Source organism: Falco rusticolus, chromosome 3 (assembly GCF_015220075.1).
Source record: "Falco rusticolus isolate bFalRus1 chromosome 3, bFalRus1.pri, whole genome shotgun sequence".
Lineage (NCBI taxonomy): Eukaryota > Metazoa > Chordata > Aves > Falconiformes > Falconidae > Falco > Falco rusticolus.
The window spans coordinates 55,714,710-55,728,655 of NC_051189.1; the positions used below are offsets into that span (position 1 = coordinate 55,714,710).

The 13,946-nt window shown below is 34.7% G+C and overlaps 1 protein-coding gene and 1 long non-coding RNA gene across 4 annotated transcripts in view; one reads left to right on the forward strand and one right to left on the reverse strand.

The window, feature by feature from the left end:
* Positions 1 to 7,744, forward strand: part of LOC119144796 — a 41,650-nt gene extending 33,906 nt beyond the window's left edge. The window contains exon 3 of the long non-coding RNA XR_005103215.1: positions 7,104 to 7,744. This is a non-coding gene — a long non-coding RNA (uncharacterized LOC119144796). The remainder of the gene's footprint in view (positions 1 to 7,103) is intronic.
* Positions 1 to 13,946, reverse strand: part of RBBP8 (RB binding protein 8, endonuclease) — a 45,490-nt gene that overhangs the window by 17,307 nt on the left and 14,237 nt on the right. For all 3 annotated transcript variants that reach the window (XM_037380603.1, XM_037380602.1, XM_037380601.1), the window contains exons 4-9: positions 10,215 to 10,310; positions 8,132 to 8,244; positions 6,265 to 6,340; positions 3,058 to 3,227; positions 1,538 to 1,639; positions 375 to 472 (exon numbers count right to left, since the gene is read on the reverse strand). In XM_037380603.1, the coding sequence (XP_037236500.1) occupies positions 375 to 472; positions 1,538 to 1,639; positions 3,058 to 3,227; positions 6,265 to 6,340; positions 8,132 to 8,244; positions 10,215 to 10,310 (655 nt within the window). The remainder of the gene's footprint in view (positions 1 to 374; positions 473 to 1,537; positions 1,640 to 3,057; positions 3,228 to 6,264; positions 6,341 to 8,131; positions 8,245 to 10,214; positions 10,311 to 13,946) is intronic.

Genomic DNA, 13,946 nt, shown 5'->3' on the forward strand with positions numbered 1-13,946 from the left:
AATGTGAAATAATCTCACCCGAGTCACCAGTCTCATCACCAAATTATCTTTTATGGTGTCTTAGACTTAATTACTCCACAAAGGGAGTTTGGCAGACTCAAGGATTTAGTCCACTGTCTTAGTTAAACTTGGAAGTTTTATACACAGCAGGAACCACACCCCTACCCTCCTCCCGAACCCCCAGACAGGTCAGCACAGTTATATCTCTTCTTGATAGAGCAATTTTATAATGAGTAAGCAAAAGCAAACCGAAGTGAGCTTACTGGCACTCGGAACACTTTTGCAGAATTTTAATGTAAAAGAGAAAAATCCTGGTTTTGAAAACAACTGGCATAAAAAGGTGGTTATGTAAGAACTCTGGGAATAGTACTTACAGATTCCTCTTGAACAGCCAGTCCAATTGTTTCTGCAACAACTGCAGCCAAGTTAAAAGATGGCTTTGGGACAGGATAGCCTCCCATCCTCAGTTTATCTTTACAAGTAGAAAGAAGCTCACAGTAAGTTACATACACATTATAGTATCTTACTCCACTAATACAGATGGTACAAACACAGAACTAAAGATCATGAATTAAAATTGGTACTTATGGAAACAGTTTGACCTGTATCAGATAAAAATTATGTGGTAAGTGGAGAAGGGGGGCAAAAGAAGAATTTTTGATAAAAGAGCAAACTGCTGTTATCACAGAAAAATGTTTCCAATTTGAATACACTCCCCAAAATCACAATACAAAGACAAGTCATTGTAAAATTTGCTTTTCAAACTCCCAGTCCAGAACATGAATAGTCTGAGAAAAGCATGTACAACCATGATAAAGTATATTTATAGTAAAATGTCTGCGTTGTGTATTTCTTAGGTGACACAATTATTCTTCCTGTGTTTTCGTTAGGAAAACAAACAGATGAGTTTCCCTTCTTTCAGGACTTCAGCACTACTCAGTTTAATGAACTGGGGCAAGGTAATATGATGGGAAAGTACAAGAACTACAACCACCACAACCCTGACCGCACAAAAGATTCCAAAATGCTGATTCTCGCAGTCATTTATAGTTAAACACTTCACAGAAAAAATAGCAAGGACACAAGAAGTTCTTGTCTAAGAACTGTTTATGAAGAAGGACTTAGGAGTTGTACACATTCACAATTGCAAAAAAAGGGAGTAATTAACAGAACTGTTTCTAAACATTACATATTCATGTCAGACAGTAAGTGCAGTTCTTAGAATATTTTATCTCCTATACAGTTGGAAAATCAGGTGTAAGACAATTGGGTAAGCTGCCTAAACTATATGATATCTGCAGTAAAAGCTGCACTGAGCTTCTATTTCTTGACTCTATGCCCTGATGCTATGCCACTAGATCATATATCTAGTGGCATACAGACAGAGATTACAAGATAGGCATTTTGGCAGCAATTCTGTGATTAGACACAAAATCCTTTTTCTGGCTCCTTTGTTTAAAGAGATGAAACCTCAGTTTTATAATATTTTTTGTCTTATTTTGAATAGAATTAGAACTAAATCTATTAATACACTCACTTGGTACAGGGGACAGTTGCTGATCACAGGTATCTGCCACTAGTATCTCTTCTCCATGGCGACTGTTCACTTGTGTGGAATACAGTGGAATTTTTCCAAACTCTAGGAAACATTTTTCATATGGTGAAATTAGGTATCCTGTTGTGATAATTTTGTGTAGACAGACCATGATCCTGATCTTAAAAACACCTGAACATGAGTTTTGATATGTCAATACATCCAGTAACCTAAGCACATCTGCTTATTTTTATTCTGAGGTATCACTGTGACAAATTATTCACAAGTACTTCACATTAATCCTTTCTCTTACAAGTATGAGCCCAGCCAGTCAGCCATAAAACAATACTGACACATGACTACATCAGTTTCTATACTGACCACATTAAAAGTATGTATTCAGTCTATATTTGACCTGTTAATATGGCAACAAAACTATTAAAGAGTAAACCATCCATAGGAATAATTTTCTGCATCAGCTAAGATAATGAAAAGGTAAAAAAAATCTGAAGCATGACCAACTTTCTGCTATGTAATCCTTTATCTGGACACCAACAGCTTTTCATAGCCATTGACTGTGACCGGTATTTACATCATTTCTTAAGTATTACAACTTTGGTTTAATTTAGTAGTTCTATTTTTTAGTCAGAAAATAGAGAAAAGCAGGTATGTTTGAAAAGGAGAAACTGTCCACAGCACTAAAATTACACATGCCAAATTAAGAGCATGAATCACCAGCCCACCCTCTTCACCCCACAGCTGTGCTATTTTTATTCTTGAAAAGAGGCTTTTAGTCAAGACTTATAATATATTAATATATCTAATTATTTAGAATACTTTTTTTAATTCCACAAGATAAATTAAAATATCAAGAACACCTGGATCGTTTATTCTACTTCCTGTGTATTATTAAAATACAAGCATAAAGTCCCTTATTTCACAAAATATTTCTCACAGTTAAAATACATTAGGGCTATTTCTATGACATTACAGAACAAAGTTTGGAAATTGAATGCACACAATACTTCAGGACTTAGACACCAAACAAATACAGTGTATCATAACTAGAAAAAGTAAGATCACGTAGCTGCTAGAATTAGATATCTATCAAGTTTTAGTAACATTAATTGCAGAATAATTGCTGAATGTGAAAAAACATTTACTTCATTCTCCACTAGGTGGTGACATAGCTACGCACAGAACTCAGACCCTAACTTTTTGTTCGCAGTTACAGACGAGATACAGGTGGAAAACTGTTATATTTGCACGTGTATATGGATGAAGAAAAGTAGCAGGCTGAGGTAAGTGTTGAGCATATAACTGATATAACCGCTACTGCTGAAGACATTTTTTCTCCTGACTCAGGCATTATAGCATAAATGGAAAAAAGCCAAACCAAAAAAACCATAAGACTTCTTTTGCTTTTAGTGTCACCCTTTGCCATCAAACTTCTACATCATCTTTTTCTTTAGCCTTTAAAAATGTATATTTGAAATTAACTTTAAAAACCACAATACTCTTACCACTGTTGCTTTCCACAAGTTCCAAATCTGGGTGTGTATGTTCTGTGTATCGGACATGCCTATTTTCTTTTTTTCTTCTCATACGATTAACCACAGAAAATGAAGAAGTCAGAACTGGAGAATCCAGAATGACTCCTTCTTCCAATTCCATTGCTTGTTGCTTTCGCTCCCTGGAAACCAAATTAGGTGGTCAAATAAAACACCACGTCAACAAGATGAAGAGCTTTTGTTTCAGCAAGCAAGACAATCATATGGCTCAAGAAAGCAACAATTTCGAAAATACAGCCATCTCAATAACATCACAGTGTGTAAAAAGTAATACCAGTAACCAGTTTTTTAGACACATCTTAATAATAAATTCACAATTGCTCCACGAAGCCTGAGAACAGCATACAAGCCTAGCTCTCCACATTTGAAGGCAGCATTTAACTACTGCACTATGTAAGGCTTCTTCCCTGGAGGAAACTAGGGACTACAGAGTTTCTAGCTTGTTCTCTGAAACATGTGCCACTTGAACGAAAGAATGCTGAAATGGACAGACTAGCATGTCTCTCCCTGTATGGAAGTCCCTGCATACCCCAAGAATACTAACTGCCTTGAATAGAAAACAAAAGCTTTTGGACAATTTTAGATAGTAACAAACAGCACTATATTCAAGCCAGTCCTCCTCCACAGCACCAGTGTTACCTCTTGTTCACCTCACAAAGGTCTTCAGAGAGGAGTGTAAAAAGCAATGTAAACTATGTAAAACACAAAATTGATTATGAAGTTCACTTTCGCACTGCAACATGCCGTTGCATATACTTTTTATATGCAACAACAGAGTCAGTATATAAAAATTAGCATAACAAGTAACTACGTCTTTTCTCTCCAAAAAGCATTAAATCCAGTTCTTTTAACTTAGTAATTGCATTGCTACCTGTCATATGGTGGTGGTAGTGAGAAATGAACAGGCAGTAAAAGAAAAACACAAGGAAATTAACTCAGCCTGCTTGGTCATCTTTCTGCAGTAGCACTTTTCCTTACGACTCTCAAGAGAAAACACAGGCCAAAAGATCATTGCCTAACTATAAAAGAGAAGGATTTAAGGATTTGCTCTAAGGGAAGAAGAGGAAATATGAATATATTTCTGCTTGCATTGAAATGAACTACAAGATCTTATATAAAATAACTTAATGCAAAACCGTAGAAAGCTGCCTGGCTCAAGACTAACAGCATTTTTGCAGTTAGGCTTTTTACCATGGCTAGCTTTGAACACGACAAACACTGGTGCAGTGATGAAGCCTTGATGAATGTGGCATTTTGTGATTCCTTTTTTCTAGCACATTTACAAAGAAAGCACCATAACCGGAAAACCGTATCATTTACTAACAATATCTTAAGACACAAATCAAAAAAACCCAGCAAAACAATACATTCATCCAGTTACTTTGCAAGTTTCAGTTAGCTGTTACAGAGTTCTCTGTAAATTTACTGGCACATGTAGCCTTATGACAAATCAGCTTACTATAAATACATTCCACATGCAAACCAAGAATTAAGAAACTGCCATACATACTATACATCACATATATGCAGTAATTTCTGAATCCTGGAAACATTTATCTGACACCCCAGAAAAGGCTTTCACAGAAATTTCCTTTCCATTTCCATCCATAGATAATGAAATTCTAATCTGATAAAGGATCAGATAAATCAACTCTTCTACAACCTCATTGATTTCACCTTTATAGAGGATCCTTAGATAATTATTTTTTCTAAAATATTAAACCTTGGTAACAAAATACAGAAGATTGCAAAAATCTAATTTCATGTGATGCACCAGAAACATTACCTTACACAGATCAATATAACATCATGATGTGTAAGTTGTTCATTCTAAAGTAACATGACTATAGTCCAACTGAAACAACAAAATGCAGTGGCTATATTACAAACAGCAGGACCATCCCTGTTAATTACTGCTTATTCACTCAAATCTGCACCCATTTAAGTGGCCACCTAACATTCAAAGTGTGTAACTTTGTGTTATATTGGTCACTCTCAACTTTCCTACATAGCAGCCAGAGATTTTCACTGGAAGCTAAACTGCAAGACTGGGGACCAAATTAGTAAATTTGGATGGATGTCTGGTGTCAATTTTTTTAATGTCACCTCCTACTGTTGTCAGGCCGCATAGGGGAACCATTATTGAGAAGCAATTATACATGAGGAAGCATACAGAAATTTGTTACTACTTTGTATTAAAAAGGAGTACTCCTAGGGTCATGAAACGTATTACTCCAAGAAGATGAAATGCATACAGAAGAAAGGATAATGAAGGTGCAAACGATGGGAGACAAACCAAGAAATACAAAGGAATAGGATCACAGTCATTTTGAACTGAACTCTAAGTTGTGTTACTCCTTTACCGAAGTTACTTTCTGACAAAGACAAGAAAAAATTACATGCAAAAAAAGCCTCGCATATCAAGTCCACACATCCTGTCCCATTCCCCCTATGCAAGCACACAACTTATTCACGGATCGGCAAGACTGAGGTAAGTTTCAGATTGCAGACCATAGCCTAACAAGGAATACTACCTGTCTTGCACAGTGCACCACATTCACATATTAACCACGACATTATATGGTACATTCTTGCTATCATATCAGATTACAGTATGACAGTCAATTTGTAGCTCATTATTTTTATGATTTCCTTTCAAAATTTACTATGTTTTTTTTCTTATTAAAGTCAGGAAAATTATCATAATTTTATTAAAAAAAAAAAATGTATTGCAAGATCCTGGAACTTCTTGAATAGCTGAGAAACTACTTTTCTAAAGTCTTAAGCCAGGTGGAAGGAGTTGGTGAAGAGTCAACAGAGGAATAAAATAATGAGACATAAGGCTTTGCTGTGCACTGTGGCCCAAATAATCTTGAACAATCATGAAGTCAAACAGAATTTCTATGACAAATTCATCTTCCTCTTTCAGTTTTTTTTAAAAAAAAAGATGCACAAAGTTAAAAGAAAGCAAAAATTTTGCACAATACAAACCCGCTATTTTTATATTGTTATAGTGGCAGTAGACTATTTTTTCCACAATCTATTAAAAAAGAAGAAACCCAAGTTTTAAAGATTTAAAATCTGGTATTTATATTCCCAGACATTACTGCTGACGAATGGGGAGGAAGGGGGGAATATGCAAAAATCTTCAAAACTTACTCCAACTCCTTCTGCAATTGCTGGAACTGTTCAGTTATCTTTTTATTTTCATCCTGTAAGTTGTTTTTTTCATTCACTGCAATTTGGGGGGGGGGATGGGGGGCGGGGGTAAAAAAGAAATCAATGCACACATGTTAACATCATAACATATCTAATTTTGTCAGGTCCTTTAAGGAAACAGAACTAATTTTAAAACATAATACCATACACCCTCTCTATGGCTTACCAAAATGATTTTTCAAGCTAGTAATTAAAAAGGTTGTAAAATGATATGTTAGAAAAGGTAAAGGAGTCACAATTACTGGATCATAATATCAGCTCTACATAATCATTAATTACTTTTCTCCATGTACATGACAAGTGAGACCATGTTGTAAAGATGAATGAATTGCTCATACAGCTCCATGGACAAAATTGCTTCCTTAGATTGAAGACAGCCTATGAAGTATAAAGTAATTAGAATTTGGTTTTAGCCACTGAAGCAACCAGCTAATTGGGAAGAAGAGCAAAAACCCAATTTCTTAAAAATTGGTTAAATATTTTGGAATTTGAGATACTAGTCAGAAATTTTTTATTTTACTTACTTCCGAATTAATTTTGTCTGTACTTCACACAAGCTTATTGCAACACCTTCAGCCTTTTTTCCACACTGCCTCAAACTAACACAATCAGACTTTTTTAGGTTGGAAAAGACCTTTAAGATCATCAAATTCAACCATCAATGTAGCAACAGCTCCCAACTTTTCTGTTCAGATTAAGGTTTATTTTCTTGTTCTTAATTTTTTGTTGTATATTTTACCTCTGGATTATTCTTAACTGACCTTTTTTGCCGGTTGCAGGAAACACATACATAAATAGTCATATTGACCTCAACCCAAACCCATGGAAGGCTACTGTTGTGTCAGACATTGTTCAAGAAGATTTGTACCCAATACGCCTCACCTTGATTTTTAAGGCTCAGAGCTTTATTTGAAGATTGGGTGTACCCTGTTTGTTGTTAATCATTAAACTCAAGGATTCAGAACATTTTTATATAAATATCCAATATTAAAAGTCCTTGAACAATTGATGTATTAAGCACTGAAAAGCTACTTTTTGTGTCTTTCATTTCTCATATTAAAATCTCACTGAACGTCTGCTTGTTCTTGATGCAGCAAGACAACTAAATGGTATAATACTTAGTTAATGGTAAAGACACCACCAACATTTTTAAATCCTGTCCTGTATTATTTAGCACTTTATACAACCAATCTTCCCAAACTCTGTGAAGAGATTTGTTGTGTCGGGCCCTCATGTTGCCTAGAACAAACAGTTTATTTTTTCCTGCCCCATATATACTACTTCCTGATTTCAAAATGAGCTGGCTATAAACTGCCTGGTATAAAGCGATTCCTTTACGCCTTCAGAGGGTTATGTGAAGGTTTTGGGTTTACTGCCGTTAAACTCCCAAGACGAGCTACAGGACACAAACTAAACCCAGGAAGCTTCTGTTTGAACCTGCTCCTTTGTGATCACCAGTTACTTCTGAAGTCAGGGTTTCCTTAGGAAAGCTGGCAGTCCTTCTATGTCTTAGCTGTAGGAATAAACAGAAGCAGCCACACTTTATCTAAAGTAGCTAGTTTACACTGCAAGATTTTACAAATCAGTTCACTTTTAGTATCAGCACTACAATCTAAGAAGGTGGGTCAAATGACTAGTAATTGGTATGTTACACATTTTCAGAATGTAGAGTTAGATATCCCCTTGACTGAACTTCTTGGGCTTACTAAACACACCATACAAGAATTATATCAAGTTACAGGAATTCATGAAGAACTAGTTTACAAAATAGTATGTTTTCTCTTCAGACTTGTGGGTAAAAACTCACTAAGCTCAGTGATAAGTTTAAGATTCTGCTGCCGGATATTTTCAAACTCTTGCTGTTTCTTTCTCATATGTTCTTCGGTTACAGCACAACGATCACATAATCCCGCTCTTAATCTACAATAAAAGCGAGAAAAAAAATGTCCCTCTTAAGAAAATATTGCCATATGTGAAGCAGATACCCACACTTAACTGGCCTTTTGAACAATGAAAAACAGAAAATTTCTTGACAACCACACAGACCATTAAGTACTCTTGTTTTCTATGTTGACATAGTAGTATTTTGAGACTTCTGAACTATCTAATACTACATATACTAACATTTGCATATATGACTGTAGGTATTGGATACTTCTAAAGCAACATGCATTACTTAATTGTTTATTAAATAAAGCGGAGCATTCTACACCTTGCCAGTGAAAGCCTTTGTGAGGTGTCCTACTAATAATCCTGTCAAATGTAAATTACCATTCATTATAAATTCAGTTCATACAAGCAAATGCAAACAAGCAAATCATTTTAGTAAATATATTATGACTTCATTTAAGATGGATATATCACTGTCATTAAGCAAAGTAATCAAATAAAAAGTACAAACAGCAAATTCACTCTAACAAATACCAAGCAAGTGTGAAATCCTTTATCTAGACATCAGTAACCAGAAGTGGCTCCAAAAGTCCATGTGAGGCATTACCTCCACTGCCTCCAATTGTTTAGATCAGCTGTTTAAAGCACATCTATCAGAAAAGGACTTGTTACAATTACTCCATCTTACTTGACACATTCATTTGTGCAGTGTAATGTGTATCCGTTTTACAGGTGACAAGTGTATTTATTTCTGGTACACAACAAAAAGCTAACAGTATTACCAAAGTAAAAACCAGACTCTCTTTTGCCTGCTAAATAAGCGACCAATTAATAAAGAGTTCTGCATTGCTGTTGTTAGCACATGAAGAATTAAAAAAAAAAAAAAGACACCAACAAAAACCAAACCACCACCAGCACCACAAACCCTCCAACCAAACAAAACATCTAACTTCCCAATTCCACAGTTGAATATTGGAAGTAAAAACCATCTTGGTTTATGGGTATTTTAATATTGTGGAATTATAGAAAAAGTAAAATACTGAAATGTCTCTTCATTCTAGTTTATCTAACTAACTGTATAATAAACACAGAATTATCAACCCCATGTTTTAAACCACGTTAAATGATCCTTTTGTTTTCTACAGTCTGAGTACTTCATCTGCTAAGGGATTAGGGAAGTCCATTCGCTCTGTAAATGTCTTTCTGCCTGTGCGTTGTGGAAGTTTATTATGTGCAGTTACAAGGTTATCCCTAATGCCTTTCACAGAGAAACAAGAGTTGAAAGCAAAATTTGAAGATCACAGCTCTAAAATTTGAGATTACACAAGAATGTGGGAGAATAATGTACTATGTAATGATCTCTGTTCTCAAGAAAGCTTCTGAGAGACTATTAGTAGCAAATTTAACATACACTTTACAAAACAGGTATCATTTTAAGTAGTGCACTGTAATTTCATGTCTATTGGTTTTAGTTTGTTATATCAGATTAAACAGCAAGAAATAAGGGAAAGGTGATCAGAATGTCTAAGTCCAAAAGAAGGCAAAAGACAAAGCCTGCAGGTTAAAGAGACAACTGGTAGAAGACCCCCTCAAATATGGAAGATTTCTAGTAAGTTATTTCACGAGTTTCAAAGTATATTATATAATTTACCCTTGGGTTTTGTACTTGTACTACATATCAATTGATATCAAAATTACCTCCACAAAACTGGATGTGAAAGAATGTGTTTTAAAATGGCTGTCTGCCCCCCAATCTCATGTATTTAACTTCTATTTATCTTAACTGAACCAAGTAAGCTAAGCACTTCAAAAATAACAAAAATTTAATTCAGTCAGAAGAATCTAAATTCTACGCTTTTCTTTAAGACACACTATTTAGATTGTATTAGAAAAGGACTGGTTTACTCGAAAAAAAAAAAAAAAATCACAACTTGCGAAGTATCCAGAGCTACTCTGTAAGAGCAAAACACAACAAACCCAAAAGCTACAAGATACTACACCTGTCTTCTAAAACCTTGATAGTGTCATGAAGAGCTTTTTGCTGTTCTCTGAGCTGTTGGTTCTTGGTATAAAACTCTTCAAGCCTCTCTGCATCCCTAAAATCACATAGAGAAAACAATTAGTTCTAGCTTTAAATTGCAGTTATTAGTCTTTCAATAGAGAATTCTTTCTGTCATTTTCTTGGGAAATGCAATTAGCAGCAGCACAAATATGAAGTTGAAGATAAATGAAGCAAGCGTTTCTGATGAACATTTTTAGAAATGTCTGAGTTAGAAGCTAGCTGCTCCTTTCCTAACTCATATCACACTTTTCAGCTGCATACACAACATACAAGACAGTTAAATGGTCCCTCATGCTATTACATGTAAGACTTGTACTTTCACTTAGAGATGACAAAGTATTCCAATCCTGTTACCTCAGCTCATTAACCAAGTACAGCCAGGCCATGGCAAAATTTGAAATCTGACAAAAGCAGTCTGTATTTTTATGATGTTTATGCCATAAAAAGTTTTTAAAAAAATCACTTCATTCTCTTTCATGTAACTTACCGAAGGTCTAAAATATCAAGTTTTAAAGTATTTTGTCAAGCCACCTTTTAATCATTCTAAGACATTAAGTATTTATAAAAAAAAAAAAAACCTCAATAAAATTTAAATACACTAATACTCCATTCCTCTCATCTAAACTCTGTAAAATGTCATATTAAGATGGTAAAACTGCAGAAGGAACTAGTTTTTTTGGGGGAGGCTGTTTTGTTTGATAGTTTATTGGTTTTGAGGGTTTTTTTTTTCCAGAATTCCACTACACCTGATAAACATGACAGATGGTTTTGGCTATGAAGGCACTCTACATAATGAACCGTCTCTGACCTAGCATTTACAAGTCATTAGCTCCAATGCTGAAGTGGGATACAAAATAAGGTGCTCATTGTCAGCTGATTACCAAGTCTGAAATACTAAACCTCAGGTATTCAGATGCACCAAGGAGAACAAGACCGCCTATGTAAGAGTACTGTATCTACAATGTAGTAATTGTAGAAAGATTCCAAACAATAATTAAACCATTCGATATGTGTTCAGTCACATCACTGATAATATTAATCATCTAGAAAATTAACCGATCAATTTAAGATTTCACAATGTGGAAGCAACTCATGATACACCAGCTTAAGTTAACAGTAACAGCAAGATTTCATCCTTGTAGATTAAAAAGTGAAGTAACTACTTAATTTGTGAATTACACATAAGAAATAGCAAGATGATAAACTGATTTTTTCCAGGAAAGTGGAGCCTCTAAGTATAAAACATAGCACCAAATATTTGCTAACTGAAAGCCATCTAATAACCTAATATAATTTCATCTACTAACATAAATACTGTGATACTGGAATATTAATCTTAGTATTCAGAAACCTTATCTTTAAAATGTAAAAACCACATACGCTATTTGCATTCTAATGGATGATCTGATAGCATTTCATGATACAACTTGGAACTCAAAATCTTTATAAACTTCATATGAATTCTTATTTCCAATTGACTAAAGATTCACCAACAGACCAAATAAGCAACTGAACTCTGTTGCCACTTTTTTTTTTTGTAATAATTTCTCAACTCTTACGCGCAGTTAAACAGCAGCTGCAAACAGCACACTGTGTTCTACTAGTATTGGAGTTTGAACAAGAAGCCATATAAAAGCCGACAAATCTTGATCTTGAGGAACAGGTACATATTCAAGGGAACAGGATGTTAGCCATATAGGTACTCTGGATTGTAAACGCTACTATAGGTTTGGTGAATTGCTTGGTAAATACAGGGAATCCTGATGGTACCAGAATAAGCTGGATGCTGTTGTGGATGTCATTAGTTAATCTTTCATTTTGTGATCCTATCCTGAACTGTTCCTTCAGCTGCCACTGCTATCTTCTAGTGGCTTCTCTGCAGCCTAGAGTCCTCAGAAAATGCAAAGAAAACCCTGCAAAAATGCACCTGCTCTGCAAGCATCAGAGTGACACCATGCAGACAGAAGTCAAAATGGTAAGCAATTATCTATAGCCTCCACCGATGAGATGTGCATGTATGATGCTGAAATGTGAGTACACACAATACTGTACAGGCTCAAAGTGCTACTGTGGATTATCAAATGCCAGCAATCTGGGCAATACTTAACTGAAATAAGAAAAACAAAAGCCCAGGGGAGTCTGAGCACTACAAAGGATAAATAAAATCCAAAAAGATATCTAGGGAAGAGAGCAAAACAGGAATTATAAAACTGAAGGCAATTTCTTCCAAAAGCCTAGAGAGAAGAAACAAGAACAATTTTGCTGGAAGTGAGTCACTGTTATAATTACAGAACAGTTATTATAGAAGTAGACAGCAAGTTAAGTATGTACTGTAGTACAATCAAATTATAGCAGAAAAGCCAGTATCATTATAAAATGCATTTACATACTTCATGTTACAGGAGAAGGAAAGATTGATTCCACTAGAGGGAATTCACTTCTACGGAAAGAACACCTTTTTTCCCCTCCCAACCAGAAATATAAGCACATCAGGGAGTTTAGAGAATAACTGTCAAATATGTTTGAGAGTTGCTTGAGTTACTATTGTACAAAAAAGCTCATGATGACCTAACTTTTGTAGACTAAGGGAGGGTTGTTTCCTGCTTACACAATTTGAAAAGTGTAACTAAAAAAAAAAAAAAAAAAAGAGACAACTAAAAAAACTAATAGGAAATAATGAGAAAAAAACTGACTAGATGATGACAGAAATGCTAATTCTGAAAAAGCACAAACTGCTTGATAGTGCTGTGGCTGCACTTTAAAACTAACCTTGTGTAACTTTGACTTTAGACAGCAATGCTGGGAATGCAAATATGCAGTATTTTTGCTAATTTTAAGAAGAGTTTGACTTCTTTAATATATCTAATATAATTAAATTGTTTTCCAAAGTAGAAAAAGATCAAGTAATCTATTTTTTTTCCTCCTACACAGTACTTTATAAAACACAAGTCATAATACAAGTCATATACAATATTACCATTAATATTAACGAAACCTAAAGCAAAAATGTAAATAAGAATCACATTAGCATAACTTATCATTTAATTAAATATGGGTTTAGTCAGCAGAAGGAAAACAAGACCTGTTTTAAAGCTGCAAATATATATTGTGATTCTACTGGACATGTGAATCTTGTAATTCAGATTTCTCCCACCCCTCCAGTTGCTTCTAATGAACATAACTAAAAATAAGTAGCAAATAATAACTGCAAAAGACGATACACGTATCTTAAAATATGAGAATTCAGTGAAAATTAGCAGAATCTTTACTTAATGACTGAAAGCTGAGTTAAGGCACACCTCCTGATACTGAAGGCAAATATATAGCAAAAAAAATTCTCAAAAAAGTTGGGTTGTTGTCCTGTCACTTCTCTTTTACAGGTACAACCTCAATTTTAAAATGTCTCCATAATTATCTTTTGTATTTGAAACGTCAACATCTTGATAGGCATCCTAGAAATACTGTAGATAAGAAAACCTTACAAGTTACTTGTTCAAGAAAGGCCAACCTAGTGTTCAATTTACACACCCTATAAAGAGTTATGTATATCTTTAGATGACTTCAGCTGAATTAAAGTGAGAAGAGTTTTGTACATGTCTGAAGGAAGAACCCATGAAACCTCAATTGCTCTTACAAGAATTACAACTCATTAATGATAAGTCAGATTCTC